Consider the following 20,106-nt stretch of genomic DNA (forward strand, 5'->3'; position numbering starts at 1 on the left):
CCAAGTTTTGTGTATTCCTGCAACGCAGTTACCTAATCTGAGATGCAAGGAGATTTATCCCTTTTGGAACCTTTTTAATTTATGGTTTTGCAGAAGCACTTGACACTTTGTTATTATAACTTGTCATTTCAAAAGCAGTTTATCATTTTATTAATTACACTCAGATTTTTTTAAATGCCTCAATACATTAGTCTCCCTTTCATTCATTGCTTAACTGCCTCTGAGCGAACTTAACTATTGTTCCAGCTCTTCTGCTTAATTAATTCTGTCTGAACGGTTTGTAACATTAATGTTACATTTTATATCATTGTATTATGTGCTGCTGTTCAATGAAAGCGGACAGAACACACTTTCCCACTGCTGGGTGATTCCTATGCCGTTTAAAACTGCTGTCACAACTGTGACTCTGAACCATTAACTGGCGGTAGCAATCTTATTTTAGTTGTACATTCCCATGATGATCTACTTGCCATTAACCGTAATTCCTGTCTTGAATTTCAAATTGATAACTATTTCAAATATCCTACCCCTGTACAAGGGGGTCATCCACTTACTTGTGAATTAGGTCCCAACACTTTTTTTTTTCCCATTGCTAAAACCAATGCCTGCAACCTTTTGGTGAAAAAACTATGAAAGGGAGAAACCATGGCATGCAATTCTTAGCTCTAGAGTTCTTGACAACTTTTTAAAAGTTCTTAGATCTCACACTGCAGTGTTCACGCGTGATAACCCCCCCAGGTGGGCGTGATATGACATTTCTAACTGACAATAAGACCTTTTGTTTTTCTATTGGTAAAATTTCACACAATGTCTGCGAACATGGATTGCAGGACTTTTCCACGGACAGATTGTGGCCCCCAAGACTGATTTATTTATGTAACTAGCCAAAACTGGAATTTTTCCCAAAGTATCGGCTAAACAGTCGTATTCATTTCGCGACCTGAAAAACTGAATGACTAGCGTTCAGTCCTTCAGGTCGCCGGATGCGGTGCCCACACTGAGCGGCATTCACTGAACGTCATTCAGTGCAGGTTCCCGACCTCCCATCTGAGAACATGTGGAACCTGAAGATCGTCGTCAGGTTGACCAGCATGTTCCGTAGATAGTCGTCGTCGGCAAGGACCAAGCATGCGTGCGCATCGCTGGTCCTTGCTGGCTATCCATTAGACGACTTTCTGAACAGTGCTACTCATTCAAAACGTCGTGTAATGGATAGGCCCCTTAACACAGACAATTCTGAATGTCTTTGTTACACTGTAAACTTCTTTTCATTTTCTCTTTTGATAGTTTAGCCTAATCAAAATCTTTAAAGTGGAGTGAGGAACTTGGAGGAGCCTCTGTGGTTATCCTTTTATATTAAAAACAGGGATGGAAATATTTCTGCTTGTAAGCAGAAAATCTGGTGTGAGGTTCAAAATGTTTAGGAGTGAATACTTTTATGGTTCCTGTTTATCCATGGCCCGGGGAAATGCCTATTCTCTCACTTTGTGACACTGTACGTGCTGTTACATAGATTGTACCTAGGATTTTGGGTTGGTCAGGCCCCCAACGGTCTCAAAGTTGCATGTCCTCATCTCTTGCTATGTTTGCCACTTATTTGTGGTCTGACACAGACTATTGTCATATATGTTAGTGTTCACTCTAACCTTAGAAAGGGCACTTTAGCGCGCATGTCTTTAAGACGCGCCCCCTTTTCATCACTGTTGGGGGCGTGCCCGGCACTTACGGACATGCTTGACTGCCCCCAAGCTCTCCACTCTGTGAATAGATGCCATGCGCACGCATTTCCACCGGTGGTGATCACTGCACCACAATTTTTCGCACCCACGGGACACTGCGGCCTGCGTGTTGGGATGGCACCTGGCATGTTTTTTTAGCGTGGTGCCCCCAAAAGGGCAGGGTCCATTCTGCCCTTCTGAAATTGGGCAGGGCACAGCACCCTCTACTAATACAGCATAGCAGGAATACTATATTTACCAAGCGTGTGGGACACACCTGCGTATCCCTGCCCTATGTACTGTACCCCCCCCCCCTCTTTTTTTTCAGTTTCTCGCTTGGTAGTTGTTGAAATACAAGCAATAAAAAAATATTTGCCGTTTATACTTGCCCGGTATGTTCTAGAGGTGACCAGTACTTTTTTCTCAACATTGTTGCAGCAGCTGACAACACATTAGTCAAGTTACTATTTAAACATACTTTTATCTTTAAAAGAAACCATTGATATATAATAGTCCGGTTTGCTTGATACTATAACCTTAAATATTACATGAATCCACATCCCCTTTTGCTAAGTAATACTATGTTCTTGTTCTGTGTTTTCCACCCACGCACTTTAGATCATCTCAAATTCTAATGCTTTTCGAAGAATACTTCCCACCTGGATGTTTTGTAATCCATTTTTTATTATACTGCCACTTGCCCTTCTATCCTCAGTAAATGTTAACATTTTGAAGCCTTTCTGATATATTTTTGTTTGAGTTATTTATATATTCTTAGGAATTTTTGAATCTACTTAGCTTAGCAAGTGAGCATGACTAATAGCCAAATGTTTACTTCGATAAGCAGGTATTGGATGACGAGGTTTAAAGGACCAGTACATCCCAAAGCTCAAATCCTTAGTGATCAAATATATTCTTTTGTATTAACCTGAGATTCCACTGCTGCTGTGATAAACGTAAAGTATTACCCATACTTCTCATCTGTTCCAGTTGCAGCCTGTATAAATGCTGGGAGGTATGTATTGTTATTGCTCAAGCTCCTCCCACATCTATTAAACAGCGTGATAGGATCACATACAGATCAATACATTAAAGAATGCATTAATTTCAGTTACTGTACAGCCGTGGCCAAAAGTTTTGAGAATGACACAAGTATTGGTTTTCACAAAGTTTGCTGTTTCAGTGTTTTTAGACCCTTTTTGTCAGATGTTACTATGGTATACTGAAGTAATATTACAAGCATTTCATAAGTGTCAAAGACTTTTCTTGACAGTTACATTAAGTTTATGCAAAGTGTCTATTTGCAGTGTTGACCCTTCTTTTTCAAGACCTCTGCAATTCGCCCTGGCATGCTGTCAATCAAATTCTGGGGCACATACTGACTGATGGCCGCCCATTCTAACCTAATCAGTGCTTGGAGTTTGTCAGAATTTGTGGGTTTTTGTTTGTCCACCCGCCTCTTGAAGATTGACCACAAGTTCTCAATGGGATTAAGGTCTGTGGAGTTTCCTGGCCATGGACCAAAATGTCGATGTTTTGTTGCCCGAGCCACTTAGTTATCACTTATGCCTTATGGCAAGGTGCTGCATGATGCTGGAAAAGGCATTATTTGTCACCAAACTGTTCTTGGATGGTTGGGAGAAGTTGCTCTTGGAGGATGTTTTGGTACCATTCTTTATTCATGGCTGTGTTCTTAGGCAAAATTGTGAGTGACCCCCCCACTCCCTTGGCTGAGAAGCAACCCCACACATGAATGGCCTCCGGATGCTTTACTGTTGGCATGACACAGGACTTACCCCAGTCCTCAACAGTCCAATCCCTGTACCTTTTGCAGAATATCAGTCTGTCCCTGATGTTTTTCCTGGAGACAAGTGGCTTCTTTGCTGCCTTTCTTGGCACCAGGCCATCCTCCAAAAGTCTTCGTCCTGTGTCCATACTGACCCCTGTCCACTACCGAAAGCTCCTACAATGGGCACGTGAATGTCCGACTTGGACCATGGAGCATACTTGCTTACTTTTAAAATCTCCCCTCCTGGAGAGGAGACACAGCTGTCCACTTCTGGGAGCAGGGCCAGTCTCCTTAATGACGTGTTGTAGTTTGCTTGCCTCATTAGTGTTTATGCCTTAACATTGAGACACCACCAATTAAAAATTTTTTTATTTAGATAACCTATTTGTGGCTTTGTCATTGCTTGCTTGTAAGTTTTACAAATATCATTGCTTTGTTGGTCTTGATTTCTATGTGTTTTCAACAATGCTTTTGTTTAATAATGCTACGATTGGGTTCTGAGAGCTCTACTCTACCTTTTTTACATTACATTTTTACACTTTTTTTACACTAAATACAAGCATATCCATAAGTGACTTTTATAACCTAAGCTAGCTGCAGTACCTGGCTCCACTTGGGTGTAAGTCAATGATCTGTCTCTCTCTCTCTAGGCAGCTGGCTTCCTCCCTCAGTGGGCTACACTCTTGTGATCTCTGCCACTTAGACACCAGCTCTCTTGCGCCGCCTACATAGGAACCACCTCTAGGGACTTGTACTGAGCCGGCCTCTCTGTTTTCTTCAGTAACTGCCCTCCGGTATTCTTATCACTGAGGACAGTGCTGCAGCCTCCCCAGATGACAGGGAGCTCCACCTATCACCGCACATAACTGGTCCTTGAACAGCAGGTACACCAGCGCTTTTGAAATGGGTCTCCCCAGGTGACAGCCCTCCTTGCTGCTGGACTCCTCTCACTGCTCACAGCAAAAGCTCCTCTTCAGAACTTCTGGGTGAAAATAATTTAAACTTGCCAAGAGCAGTGCAAGAGACCCCTCCCCGCGGAGCCCTGTCCATAGTCCCCTAACGACCAATCGTGATGATCCTGAAACCTACCTGGGAGAATTGCCTACACAGTGGTCAACAGCACATCACAGTCTGTTCAGTGATTGCAGAGTTTATCTCAATCTGCCAAACAATATAGACGTTCTCATTTATAAGATAATATAGACAGATATATAGCTTTGCCGCTAGCCTGTTTTAGTGGAGCGCCGTGCCCTGCCTGATTTTAAAAAAGGCAGAATGTGCCCTTCCCTTTTGGCGGCGCTAAACAACCTGCCGGGTGCCATCCCCACCTGCGGGCCGCAGTGTCCCGAGGGTGGGAAAAATAGCAGTGAATCGATTAACACCAGTGAATAGATGCTGGGCGCCCCCAAAAGTGATGAAAAGGGGGCATGTCTTAAAAAGACTTTCCCTTTCTGGTGGTCACGCCTCATTTTGCACACGGCTTCGTCATGCACAGAAGTGCCCCTTTCTAGGTCCAGTGCCCCCTACCACTTCTATTTGCAAAATAGATCTGTGGGGAATTTTGTAGAGCTCACAGAGGTGTCAGTCATGGAAACATTTGGCTTCTGAGCCAGTCAGTCAGCAAGCTCCTTGGTGGTAATGCAGAAAGGTGTTTGTGGGGTTAAGTTATGAATATTCCAAAGCCTCTTTGCTCACTACATGTGACATGAGTGTGGTTGCCATAGAAATTGCATGACACTTATTACCATTAATTTTTATTTAGCGCCAGCATTTGCTGCAGTGCTTTATAGTTGGGACTAAAGAAAGCAGTGAAGGAAGTCTAGGTATTAACAAACACACGCAAAAAGGTAAGATGAGTCCACACATAGGAGGGAATTAAATTGAACGTGTTCTTGAATAGTGCCGGGAAAGAGTTCCCGGAGGTATTCAATTGTCCCCACAGCGCCCTGCTATCGGGAGATGTAGGTAACTGCGCCTTAAGATGGGTATTTAGTTGCACTAACCTTCATTCTCTGACTTAAGTGCCGGCCACGATGCTGGAAACCTGGTTAGTCGAATTTCTGCTTGCACCTCAGGAGAGTGTGAGCAGAAATCCTCTAGTCGGGGTGAATCCCCCCATAGTAATTAACTACTCAATATGTATTGGGTTCTGAGTGTACAGAAGTGACAAATTTTTTATTTTTTGCTCTTTCTGTTGGAAGTACAGCATGGCATCTATTCAGTGAGGAGAGAAAGGTTAGGGGCAGCCCAGCATGTCCGTAAGTCGATGAACCTTTTAAAGTGACTTTACACAGTTATTGGCAAGCTCAGCAGATGTGACATATAAATTTGGCAAAAGGATTTCTGCAACCGTTGAGTTGCTATTACTGATTCTGGCATAAATGTTATCTGTAATGTTAGTAGGTGCACGATATAATGCAAGTTTTGCATACTTCTGCTTTCTTCCTCCTTGTCTCAGTGTGTAAATCAGGGATGGGGAACCTCCCGCCCGAGGGCATTATAAGGCCCCGGAATCATTTGGTCTGGCCCTCAGAGCTTTTTTCTGCTAGCTTCATCTGGCTAGCAGGGTGCCTAGAATGGCACCCTGCAGCCAGAATCTATGCAGCAGTGTGGATAAACCTTAGGATGCTTCAGATGGTCACACCGCTGCTCTTACAGCTCCCCAGAGCCACCTCAGGATGCTCTGGGTATTGCTGTAATAGTGTTCCCTCTAGCTCCGGCGGGAGGCAGGGCGCCGGAGCTAGAGAGGGCATGCCCGTGCGCGCGACCGAGAAGGGGGCGTGGTCGTCGGAAAAGGGGGAGTGTCTATAAGACGCGTCCCCTTTTCGTCACTCTTGGGGGCGTGCCCGCACTTACGGACACGCCGGGCTGCCCCCAAGCCCTGCAGACAGGGAGAATAGATGCCGGGCGCATGCGCCCGGCGTCTATTCTCCGGCGGTGACCGGGTCACCGCATGTTTCTCCACCTGCAGGACACTGAGTCCCGCGGGTGAGAATGGCTCCCGCAGGCTGTGAGGGCAGGGCGCTTTTTGCCCCCCTCCTGGAGGGCAGGGTGCTTTTTGCCCTCCAGAAGGAGGGCAGGGCGCCGTGCCCCGCTAAAACAGCCTAGCGGGAACGCTACTGTAATCACAGGTGATTGTGGCCCCGCCCCGTGTGACATCACACGGAGGGGGCGTGGCCTGCATCGGGCCCCGCAAATTATAATCTGTATATCAAAATGGCCCTCGGCAGAAAAAAGGTTCTATTATTTGATCTGGGCAATGTAATTAAGCGAGAGAAAAAGGAAAATGCAGGTGCACACTGTAAGCACTAAGAATTCTGATGATCAAAATATTTATAATAAACTCCAACAATTAACATGTTTTTTTTTAAGTAAGGTTCGTAGTACATGTTTGACCAAAGATGTTTGCCCACCTATCACGTCACGGTGAGCATCATCAGATGGGTCCCTAACATCCCTAATACTGACACATGAAATAAATAGACTGTATCCAGACTTCTCTTTTGCAGAATCCACACTCACGTCTTCAATACCAAATTCTTAAAGATATGAAAAAGCAAGGGTGCACTCGCCAGTCTTCTAAAGGCATTCCTTTATTACATACCAGTAAAAGTACAGCATTAGAATACCGACGTTTCGGTCTTATACATGGACCTTTGTCATGATATACTACCAAGTATAGCACATACATATACCCGCCTGTATAATCAGAGATCACTCCCCAAATAATTAGTGACATCATACTCGCTCATTATCAACAGTATGACAAATCCACATTATTACATCTACATACCAAGAAACCCACTGTTTATAGTCAATGATAGTATATCATCTCAGCAACCAATAGAGACTTACTAGCCTGTAGTGTCTCGGCTGCGAAGCCCACTGGCGTGCGTGTCACCACCATCCACTTCCCGTGGTTTGGAATGCACTTAACCGGGTTGTCAAGACGACCCCTCGGCAACTTCCTGTACATAGGCTGACTGAATCAGTGAGCACGCGCTGCCATTGCTACACAACCCATCAATCAATTCGTCAGCCCATGCTTTAACGTGTCAGAGCACTATCTAGTAGCATCCAATAATATCTAAACAATAAATATAACGCATTGGAGCGATCTGTAATATACATAGGGGTCAATCCTATCAGCCGAGATGATCTCATCGGCGCGAGTCATTGTGGCAGTGGGCGCACTTTACGGGAACCTAGAGCAAAGTTCTGCGAATTCGGTCTCACAGCGGGCAGCGTTCCTGCATCTCCAAGTTTGGATACTATCCACATCTTGGTCAGAATTGTTACGAAGAACTTGCAAAAATTGAGAAATTGGTAAATTATTTTTTAAAGAGCCTGGATGATGACTATTATAGTTTAGGACTGTATTACGGGCAGTTGGCTTTCTGTAGAGTCTATAATCATATCCAGAATCAGTGGTCTGTATGGTAATATCCAGAAAATCAATCTGGACACTATTATATGTCATAGTGAATCTGATAGGAGAATTCACTTGATTTAAGTACTCCCAGCATTTTTAATATAGCCTCTCCAGTGTTATTCCAAATCAAGAATATATAGTATTGGTTTCTATCGTCGATTTATCATCTATCTCCAAACAGTGGGATCAGGTGGTTCCTTTCACAGGCAACCATGTAAACATTGGCAGATGCAGGTGCAATGTTACTGCCCATTGCTGTCCCAGCTGTCTGGAGATAGTATTTGTCACCGTACCTAAAATAGTTACATGTCAGAGTATGTTCCAACCGTTCCATCAAAAATTCAATAGGCGGTGATCCCACATGCGAGTCAAGGAGGGCCATCCTCACCGCTGTCATACCCTCCGCATGTGGGATCACTGTGTAAAGAGATGTCTTGTTTAAGGTGACTAAAATATCATTCAGAATCATCGGTGAAGACCTTATCTTGGCTATCAAATCATGTGTATCCCTAAGACTTACCTTTAATATAGCCCATTTAAATGTGTACTGCAATGTAATGGACCCATACCAATTTAAATCCCTCAGAGCAGGTGGGAGGAGTGCTTTCTCAAGAAGAGCAGTCTCGCCTTCAAATGTACCTTAAATACACATACATACAGGAAAAAAAGAGAAGGCTGGGCTGCACATCCTAATCTTAAACATAATAAGAGGTGCTACCATGCTGAGATCTGTAGTTCTAAATTAAGATTAGGATTTGCAGGCCAGCCCCCCATTTATTCCAATGTACATAAGCGGACTGTTTTCTCATTGGCTGTCTGACAAGCTTGGGCTCCATCACAAAATGCCTCCTATTTTGTTTCTTCCAACATCTTATTTAGATACCACGGTTGACCTATATCAGGGGAAGATAGTCCAATGGTATGTGGTTACCATAGTAGAAATATTATGCCAAACATAGCTTGCACAAAGGGATAACCTAAAGCGGTGTGCAAACGAGCAGGGCATACTGGTGAAACCCTACTCCCAATTGTGCGACACACATTGATTACCATTAGGCAACACAACTCCTTATTGTCCATTAGATTGACAGGTGAGCTCTAGTAGACGATAAATGGTTTATGGAGAAGAAACCTCAAATAAAAAAACTGTACTGGATGTTTAGCTCTGGAAATAGACTTCCTGTTCTAGCATCAGCCTAAAAACTAGTTGTTATGGTAACTATTACAAGAATATTTTGTACAATATTTGTACTACAGGGATATACAGTAGTCGGCATCCTGGCGTGTGAGATGCAGACTGTCTAAATACCGGCACAAGTTAGCGTTAGGTAGTGGGGTTAGGGTTGGGCATTAGGGGGAGGGTTAGGCACCGGGCAGGGTGAGTTAGGATTAGGGTGCAGGGAGGAGGAGGTTAGGATTAGCCACCGGGGAGGGGGTGTTAGGTTTAGGGTGCGGGAAGGGGGAAGTTAGGTTTAGCCACCGGGGAGATTTAGGATAGAGGTAGGGAAAATATTTACCAGCCGTTCTTATGGGTGTCGGATTGTGGCTGTCAGGATGCCACTGTCGGTATTCTGAACAGTTGTATCTCTACAACCGGGATTTCATACCCAACCCGTACTATGTACATACATCGTTAAAATAAAAAAAAGATGAAAGCATTTTCTTAAATGAGAAAAAAGTTTGATTTTCTTATACAGTGATGAAAAGTTTGTCATTATTATTACTAAAGCTGTAGGTTTTTCAAAACTGCATGACAGGTTTGGTCTGATAAATGTGAGAACAAATGGCTGCTTTGCTTATTGTGACCTGTGGTGTTCACTGTTGTGTTTTCAAACTAGAGAGGAAAAAAGTATGTATGTAGTCCTAACAGAGGGCACCAGGATTATTTTTGTTACATGTATTGGAGTGCCGTTCCCATTTGGAATATATATAATATAAAATTTGTTTAGTACCATCACCTTCACTTGGTCAAGGACTGGAATAACAAATTTGCACAGGCCACCATGTGGAAGTAAGTGGCAGGCAACGGGGCATTACATCATGGTGTTGCCTTTTTAAAAAGGAAAATGAAAAAATGTGCTGCTTTAAATCTCTAGGCTAAATCACCAAAACATTGGCACAAAGAGTCTTTAGAGATTGATGAGCGGAGTGGCTATGTTGTCCCATAACTTGATAATTTTGTGGTGTGCGTCCACAAAATGTGGAAGAATTCACCTATTTCTACTCAAGCTCTCCAATATTGTGGAGGATGTACAGTACTTTTTGGGGGATTTGCATTCTGCACGATGTGCCGCATACCTGGCTGCGCACATGTCAGCCAGTTACGGAAGTGGCAAATTATTTCGATGCATTGGGCCAAATGTAATAGAGTGCAAATTTGTAAAAAAATACGAGTTTAACGCTAAATGCATTTTTTACTCACTCACACATGTAATAGAGTTTGACTATAGTAAAACTAGCATTTTTCAGGCTTTACTATAACTCGCAAAACAGAATCTCGCATCCAGATGGTTTCCCTTTCTCAAGATAGAACTCAGGCAATGTAATAGGGTGCGAGTGCTTCACTCGCACATATTACTGCCTGAGAACTCGCAAAAGCAATAGACCAGCTTCAGGATAGATGAGGTTATTGTGAGCAGGTCAGAGTAACACAGAAGCATGCACATATCCATGACAGACGTGCATGTTTCTGTGTGTACATATAAAAAATGACGTGCCTTCCCCAACCCCCCCCACCCAAGCATAACCAGCCCCGGGCTCTGTAGAGCTTTTGCTGGTTTTTAAAATACAGGGGACAAAATGCGTAGGGGTCCCTTGCATTCTCCATAACCAACACTGGACTCTTTCTAGCAGGGGAATAATGCCACAGCCAGGGGAACCCTTTCACTGGGTCCGCCAGCCAAAGCATTAAACCTGACCGCTAGTCAGCCCAGGCTGGGGATTCCTGGGGAAGTGGGGACACCAGCCCCCCCCCCACCAATAAAGCGGGCCCCTTCTCCAGGGCACCCCAGACCTGGGCTGATAGAACGGGGCTATGCCCGGCACCCTTGGCTGATGGGCGCCACGTTGATAGTGTGGTGTAAGAAATAGATGCGATAGTATTGTCTCTTGCAGGTGAACTACAGGTCCCAGTTAATGTAGTTGCATTAATGTTAATGTAGTCGCATTAAAAGGTGAGTCTACATAGGAAAATACTCACACATTCGCATAGTGTAGTAGCCTCAAACTCTAAAGTTCTAGTCCCGGCACCTGCTCGCATCTTCAACAAACGCGAGAAGGTGCAAGCTGGCTTTTGCCTGAAAACTCGCACCCTATTACATTTGGCCCATTGTTTGTTCTCCCTTTTTCAGTGTCAATAAAAGTTGTATTGTATGTCATTGATCTGAATGTTACACAAAAGCATTATTGTCAAACGTTTGTTTCTTCCTTTACAGGCGAGGCAAAAAATCTTCTACCTTACCCAGGACCAAACAAGATGAGGGACTGCTTCTGCACTGTGAATCTGGACCAGGAGGAAATTTTTAGGACCAATGTTGTTGAAAAGTCACTCAAGTAAGAAGTGCAATGTGTGCTTTGTCTGGGTACAGTGATATTGTGTGAGCCCTGTAGGAACAGTCCTTTTATAATTCATTTGGTATTCTGATAAGCAGTTTCTATTAATAGTCTCTGTATATCCTATATTAATCTACCCTACTTTATAAGAAAGTGTCTTAATATTAAGTGATCACAGTGAAATGTGTATATTGTAATAATGTGATTCCTATCCAGTGATTGTACAAGTATCCTACAGTACGCATGCTGCTCGGATCGTAATTTTAATGCTATATGAAGTGATCACTTGTTTGTTATATTTTTTTTAAAATCAAATGATCATAAAACCTATTATAGTGTATTTGTATACCAGCTACAAATTGTTGTAGAGCGCATGTTTAATCACTCACTTTAGTCCTTGCTCCAACGGAGCTTCCAGTCTAAATTCACTTGCACCTAAACACTGTTGGTTTTACATTTCACGTGTGACCCATCTATGCTGGTATATTATTCTTTGAACTCCTTCCTGCAGTTTGACATTTTGTAAATGTTTTTCCCCAAAGTAAAGATGGCAGGAACATGCTCCCATATGTACAGCCGCCAGTGACTGAGGCTAATTTTTGTTGTTTTGGTTCTGCGACACCATATATTTGCTAATTCTAACAGCCAGGGAACGATTCAGAGTGTCGCGGTGCACAAGGCAAAATTTCAGTCTACCTTCCCTTCTCCCTCAAATACCCTCACAAGTCATTTTGGAAAAAAAGAATCCTTACCTGGCTGGAGAGGCTGCTGATACAGGGATGTCTGGTGTAAAACGTTGCCCATACTCTACTGCTGCTGCTGCTGCTAGATTTGCAGATGGGTATTTGGTGGGTGGGGGGGAACTAAAGCTGGGAACACGTTATACGATATAGCGTTCTGGCACGGATTGGAATGATATATATTGTATGGATTGTGCAGTGTGTACGCCCGATTGCGCATGCACAATGCATCGTCCCATCTGTGCTGCACGATGTGGTGAATGTCAAGGTGCTATTACATGCAGCATGTAATGACACATTGCACCGTCATACACAGGACTGTGCAGTGTGTGCGATGTATCGGTGCACTGTCGGCTTGATCACATCATATAGTGTGCACCCAGCTTAAATGTTAGGACAAAGTGGCAGGCATCAGTAAGACCACATCACTGGGTCATACAGGCATATTGCACTGGAAGTCCCGTCTGGAGCTTTCTAGGTGCAGATTCTATGAAAATTTAAAATAAACTTTTTTAAAAGGAGAAAATCCTTTTATTTTACTAATAAAGCATTGTTTTCCTACCTCACTCATCTTTATAGTCTTACCTACTTGGTACCTCTGGGATTCTCTCCCTCTCCTATCAGTCTCTCCACCTCTACAAATCTACAACCGGGCTCTCAAGACCCACTACTTCATCATAGCCTTCCAGCTCTCCCTAACCTGCTGCTACATGCTCTTTCCTCCTTGTCTACCCCATCTGTGTGTCACCTGTCTGTCTGCCCCTCCTCTTTAGAATGTAAGCTCTCACAAGCAGGGCCCCCTTCCCTCATGTGCTTCTCCTTACACGTTCATCTGCTCCTTACTCTCCACAAGTGCACCTAACACTTCACTACTTACGCCCAGCTGCTTATTTTGAGTGTTATGATCGCTAATGCAGTAATGTGTATAATCCATGACCTTGTCCTGCCTTGTATTGTGCTGTAAGTCACAGGTTTCTTCTTCACTTATTTGTTAATGTACTTTGTAAGGCACTGCAGAACATTTGTGGCGCCATATAAATAAATGATGATGAAAATGTGCACACATGTATGTATGTGTGCAAGTATGTATATGTTTGCGTGCGTGTGTATATATGTATAAAACGAGGCGGCACTCTGGCGTCTTAAAGAAGTAGTATAGACCCCACAAGGTAAGGTGTGTGCGTGTGTGTGTGTATATATATATATATATATATATATATATATATAAACAATTTTTATAAATATATCACAAATCCCGGCGGCGGCCTCGGCTTATAAGATACGTGCCGCCAGTGTTCAGTAAAATAATTGTCTCTTTCAGAACTGTCCTTATTACAGTGCTGGCAGTCTCGGTGCCGCCCCCTCAAATGCCAGCGCCCTAGGACAGCTGCCTAACTGTAGGGCCAGCCCTGCTAACAGCATTAATTTCTGAATAGTGTTTGCTTAATGTTCTTGTGGATTTTTAAAGTATAGTCACTGTGTGATGTTACTACAGACTTCTGTAGAGAGGCAGGGCAAAAACAGGTGTGATCTTTGAGGCACAAATTTCCAAAAATTCAGTCCTATATGTCACAGCCCTGCGTGCCGACCCTCCAGATACGCCAATCTGAGAATCGTCGTCCGTGACTTTTACAGGTTACCTCAGCACATGTGGTTAACTAAACCTGGTAACTGCCACCAGCAGAAGAACAATATAATGCTAAAGCATAAGGTGAGCTTTTGCTCTCACCTGCATACACAATTATCAATACTTCGAAAAATAGGTAACATGAGCCATATGAGGCCTTGGGTCATAAAAACGCAGATATAGAACTAGAGTTGATGTTTAATTCAAGAATATCTTCAAAGCTTATGTACAAAAAGTTACAAAGAATATAATAATGTTAAAAAAGAATCACACAGTTACTTACACTTTCCAGAAAATCAAATAAAAAGTGAGAAAAACCATTCGGATCACGTTGGATTAAATGGTTCTGGGATGAGGCCTTCCCAGTGATGAATTGGGGATCATCTGTATCCTTCGATAGCCAGAATGAACAGTGGGCCTGATTCAGAGCCGGACGCTCTGACCAGAGCGCTCTCTCTGAATCAGGGCCCTCCTACCTAAAAATGGAGCGGCCTCCTGGCCGCTCGCAGAGCTGTCGACGAGACCCTGTGGTAGGGTCTCGCTGCCGCAAGCCCAGGAGTGCTTTTGGCTCTATCAGAGCCAAAAGCACTCCCACTGACATCACTACAGTTGGGCTGGCTCTAGACGGAAGGCGTTCCCATGGTAACGCCTCCGTCTGGGAGCAACGCCCCCGGCACGCCCACCAAAGGGGGCGTGGTGTCAGTCACCATCGACAGCACGCCCCCTTTGGTACGAGACCCCCGTTCTGTGCATGCGCATTAGGGCACCATCGACCCGCTTGCGAGCGGGTCTGAATTAGGCCCAGTGTTTCATATCAAACACACATTTGATATGAAACGCCAGCTGCTCTGGGTCACTCTCCCCCACCCCCCACCCCCCCATTGGGATAGTTTAACACTTCCATTGTTTAAGTGACTGTAACATAGGGTCTCCTGGTCACCTGAGCAGAGGTTAGGTAATTGCTCACTCCATCTTGTTTGGAGCTCAGCTGGCTAGAAGAAAGATTTGACACCTTGCTGGTCGGTCTGTCTCTCGTTGGCCTGTAAGCCTGACCCCCTGTGGGGTTATAAACATACCCCAGTCTTTGATCCATGCTTCAAGTGAAAAAAACACAGACATTAACAATTTGTACACTGAGCCTAGGGCAATAAGTAAACACTAGCCAGTCAATTACCTCTCAGCTATACAATTTAAAAGCCATTTTTCCTACAAAAAATAGATATTACAAACAGCTGCATTATAGGTGTACACTTCTGGACATCTTTCTAAATATAAAAACTTCTTCCCCTGTGTAGCAAATGTGAAAACCTGTTCTATGGGAACCAGATCTTACTTCTTTCATGCTTCATTCATCACTCATAAGCTGAAACTAGAGTGATATTAAAGGAAATATTGCCCAAAGTCTGCCAAATACTGTTTTCATACTGCTTTCAGTATATAAACACTTGCGAGTGAAATATGCAGCAAATGTCCCAACTGAGCAACAGTCTACATATTGCTCTGAGCCTGTAATGACCACATATGTAGCATGTCGCCCAGCTTCTTCTCTTACACATCTGCAGCATATTGCCTGTGCGGCAAGTGCTAATTCACCACCATTTCACTGGAGAGACCTGTACTGAATTATAATGCACAATTACCCTTATCCTTCTACCCAATCTCTTTACCACCAATCCTTTGCTTTCACTTAGTGGCACTTTACAGTAAATAATTCTTTATTGCTTGGGTCTGCTTTGTTCTGGTTTCTGCTGATGTTCCTTTTTTGTAGCATCATTAATGATGTTCTGGTTACTTTTCTCCATTCTGCACAGCTTGTGATGTACATAACATGCCTGACTATTGTATGTACCCGGGAATAATTGCCGTCCAACATGACCTCACTGGTTGAGTACATAGGGAGGGGGGGGAAGATTTATCAAGTCTTCTAAAGATGACAAGTGGAGGTGCTTACCATAGCAACCAATAAATCAGTTTCTAGTAATAATTTATAAAGAACATCCTATAAAATGATAGGTAAAAGCTGATTGGTTGGTAAGGGCAACACTTCCACGGGTCGGGATGCTGCCGTCAGGGATCCCGAAGCTGAAATCCTGACCAGGTTAGCATCCCGACAGCTGAAAGTAAGATACGATGTGTACCCGCAGATGTAACCCACAATCCCAGAGCCGACATATCGGACGGTCCCTACGAAAGGAGCAATCCGGTGCCCGATATGCCGACCCCTGCCACATGGAATCGTCAGCCACATAGCCTGATCTTTCTGCATGTACAAAAGATCAGGCGATGCAGCCGATGACCCCACGGAAACGTGCAATGCACGATATAGTGCACACATATGGAACGATATTGCTGATTTCTTGTTCCGATGCATCGGATCGTTAGCAATATCGTTCCGTGTGTAGGGGCATTAATCCTACCCTAACCCTCCCTCCCTGGTGCCTAAACCTAACCTCTCCCCCTAGTGCCTAAACCTAACCTCCCCCTAGTTCCTAACACTCCTTCCCCGGTGCCTAAACCTAACCTCCCCCCTTAGTGTCTAACCCTAACCCCTAATCCTAACCCTCCTCTCAACCCCGCTACTTACCTTCAGGATTCCGGCGGCTGGGATGCTGGTGCCGGTATTCCAGTAAGTATCGGGATTCCGCCGTCTGCATTGTGACCGCCGGAAAACCCGCTGTTGGGATACTAAATGTATCCCCACCTCCACCTGTCCGATTTAGAAGATTTCATCCATCTCATCCCTCACTTGAAAGTTCTATGTAAGTGCCCTGAGCTCAGGAAAAATCCAGATATTTCCTTATTTTTGGTATGATTACTGCACTTTCTTTCACTGGTTCCTATATCAGTTACTGCCATAATTGTTACCTTGATGATACCCTTATATTTACTTGTTCATGATTTTAAAAATAATTCTATAACCAATTTGAGTTCCTTCCAGTTGACGCATAACTACAGGTCCCAGTTAAGCTAATGTCTTCAGTTATGTAGTGTCCTATGTGGATATTTTCTATTAATGGTTTTGAGTTCCAAGAGTTAGTAAGAGGTATTTAAGCTCCTGACAGCAAAGCTTGTGACAGAAGCTGCCTTTTATTGTCCTAATGAGGAAGAAGTGTTCATTCCGTGTTCTCACCTACATGGCAGAGCTCATATTGGCTTCATAAAGTCTTTAATACATTCCCAGACCTCTTCTTTTTTTTTTTCTTCTAACAAAATACAATATATATCTACATAACATAGATGTTTCAGCATGTAAAGATCTTCTAATTCGGTTTAAGATCACTTTTTGTTTCCATGCCCATCCACATTGATCCAAATTGTGTAAAGTAGTTGTTGATCAATTGTATTTACCCATAATACTAAAAAGGCAACTTTACAAGCCTTAATCAATAAAATTATACAATACCATTGGATTGAAAAGTAAATTAATTCTTTATTCCTGATTTCAACACTTTCTTTGGTTTGTTTTTTTTCTTTTTTGAAGTGAAAAGTTTCCAATTACAAATGCATATGCAATCTCTAATTGACTCTAATGATATGAATGTCCTTCTTATAGTGCTGTATAAAAGGTGTTTATCACTTTCCTGCAGTTTTAGGAATGGTAGAGGAGGTTTCCCCTCCATTTCACGTATCTATTTTTCTTCCAATGTCCAGTGTTTATTCCCAACTGTTTAAGATGCTGACGGCTAATACGTGTAATTCTTCTCCTGAGAATTGCATGATGCTAATGACACACATATGGAGTCTTCTTACGTCAGGCATCACCCACCCAATAAAGTGGCTTTACAGCTCAGGAATGGTGAGATAATCTGTACCGTCACTGTCCCTGTTCTGCTCCTCGGGGATAAGTGATAAGCTACCCCAGATCTATGTATGTATGAAGAATGTGCTTTCTGCAGAATCAGTCATTTCACACTCACATTTTATTTCTGCAAACAGCACATTAATCACACCGTCTGTGCACAGGAAATTGTGGGCTTTGGATTAAAAACAACATAGACCACATTTAGTGTTAGAATATATAATTTCATTTTTTTTATATATATTTTTTTTTACAATGAGTCAAGCATGTCTCACTCGTTTCCACTTTATCCCAGTGAACTCGCGTAGCCTGCCATTGGTGACATTTATCAGTCAGCGTCAGTAAGACACTGCCGTCAAGGTGACACTTGTCAAAACACTTTAGTGGTTTAAAAGAAGATGCCACGTTGTACTTGTCAGACGTTGCAGTTACACAGAAAGTGGTAATGCGTTGACCACAGCAGTTGTAGTCTCATGTTTTTGCATCATTTCCTCAGTATTTGCTTCTTCAGTATATGAATATTGCACAAATACCAGTTCCGGTTGGTGGTATGCTGACGTAGTTTCCCTGTGAAATGTTTCTTTCACTTATAAATTGTTTGTTCATTCATCTATATGTTGTTCTTCCTGTACTTGATTTTATTGGTAAAGCATTATGTAGATATAAGAGTTCAAGTGACCTGTTACCACTTGCACACAGTACAGGCAGCTTTTTGTGGGTTAAACAGACATTCCTAAGAACACATCTGATTTATTGACTAGGAACTAGTGACATCCCGAGATATGAGGCACAGTATAGGATGAGATCTTTATTTACTGATCCTGGTACAAGAATTCCACCCATGCCTGGAAACATTGTATGCAGGCCTGTAAGTCCTACCATACCTGAGAGGTTGGGGTCTGATATCCACCCAGGTTCCGCCTATGCCTATCCCAGGTTCCCCCTATGCCCAGAACTGTTCAGTGCCTTATGCTGGGTACACCTCTTTACAGTCGGCGCTATTCTTTCGATTTTGAGCCGTTTGTTCAATGTCGGAAGAATGTGTACGTACCTTAGATTGTGTTTTGTCAGATGAAAACTGGTCACATCGACAGATTGTATCTTATGTACAGTTTCAAATTCAGCTGATTCGTCCGGGCCAGATTGGACTAAAAATGCAGTGTGTATGCACCATCGACCGTTCTTGCGACCGTTTTTATGATTGTACACCAAACGTAGTGCAGCCTCTGTCGGCGTGCATAATTAAACCAAGTCAGGTGACTTGTTTTGTACTCGGGGTTGTTCTCTCGTATCTAGTGAACCAAAGGTATGTAGGTGAAGGTGTCTCACCTCAGGAGCCAATCCTTGGTCCAGCAATTCTGATCCTTGCTCCTCTTTTTCCTCCTGATATCTTGCAGTGTTGTCACCATAGCAGCAACAATTCAAGCACAAGCCGCCTTCTTCTCTCATGTTGGGAAATTAAACGAACGCACGTATTCAAACCTCAGCACTCATGTAGAAAATGGCTCTGTCCTCATCCCAGAGGTTGTTTTTTAATTCTGTAATCACGCCCCTTTGCGGCCCATTACGGTACATTCTTGGTATACTACTGCGGGTGCAGCCTGGAATCAGGAAAGGGTGTACGGTGGTACAATCATTTTCTTTTGATATTTCGGTAGCTAGGGATCAAAGGTCGCAAGTATGATTGTATAGGTGTGCGCGCGTGTATCGGCACTGTGGTTGGGACTTCCGATCAGGAGTGAAGTCGATGGAAACATCGCGTCGAGTGATTATACAGGTGTGCGCCCAGCTTTACTCCAGGTACGCCTTTCCTGTGTCAAACAGGTAGCGAATGTTTTTGGAGCCCCTATGCGAGCTTCCCATTCACACCAGTCTAAAGGTCACACAAAATTGTTGTGAGTTTGAAAAGTCCTAAGTAGGAGAGAGAGCCGCAGCCCTGGGATAAATTCTGGATCCATGCTCAGTCACAATGAGTATTATGTGTATCGAGACCCACAAGAAGAGATCACTTCTTACTCCTATGTATTATGATTTAGATCACACAAAGTATGGTAGGAAGTTTCAGCAGTGAGATCATTAAACCATAGTATTTCCTAGACCCATGAGTTTGTATTACAAAGGATAGGACCACTACACCACCATTAAAAACCTTGTGATGTTCTTTGTACAGATGTGTCCTCATGCACTTAATTTCAATACTCCATGCAGTGCGAGATGCCTACCATGAGTTAGCAGCCAGGTCCCGTGCAACTTTATTTGTATTTTTTATTTTTTTTTTGACCGAAAATGCATCTTAGGGCCTTATTCAATTAGAGGCGAATAGTGCCGTTTGGTGAAAAGGTTTTGTGGATGCGGACTTTCCGCCTGTTTTCAAAGTATCTCCATATTCAATTCCAGGACTATTTCGCCTAAGCGGAAAGTCAATGCTTTGTAATAGGCGGAAAAGTAT

General features: G+C 43.3%; 1 protein-coding gene across 2 annotated transcripts in view; it reads left to right on the plus strand.

The window, feature by feature from the left end:
• Positions 1-20,106, plus strand: part of RASA2 (RAS p21 protein activator 2) — a 175,159-nt gene that overhangs the window by 18,699 nt on the left and 136,354 nt on the right. For both annotated transcript variants that reach the window (XM_088466606.1, XM_088466600.1), the window contains exon 2: positions 11,374-11,491. In XM_088466606.1, the coding sequence (XP_088322732.1) occupies positions 11,374-11,491 (118 nt within the window). The remainder of the gene's footprint in view (positions 1-11,373; positions 11,492-20,106) is intronic.

This window comes from Taudactylus pleione, unplaced genomic scaffold, assembly GCF_031769625.1.
Source record: "Taudactylus pleione unplaced genomic scaffold, aTauple2 ptg000066l, whole genome shotgun sequence".
In the NCBI taxonomy this organism is placed as follows: domain Eukaryota; kingdom Metazoa; phylum Chordata; class Amphibia; order Anura; family Myobatrachidae; genus Taudactylus; species Taudactylus pleione.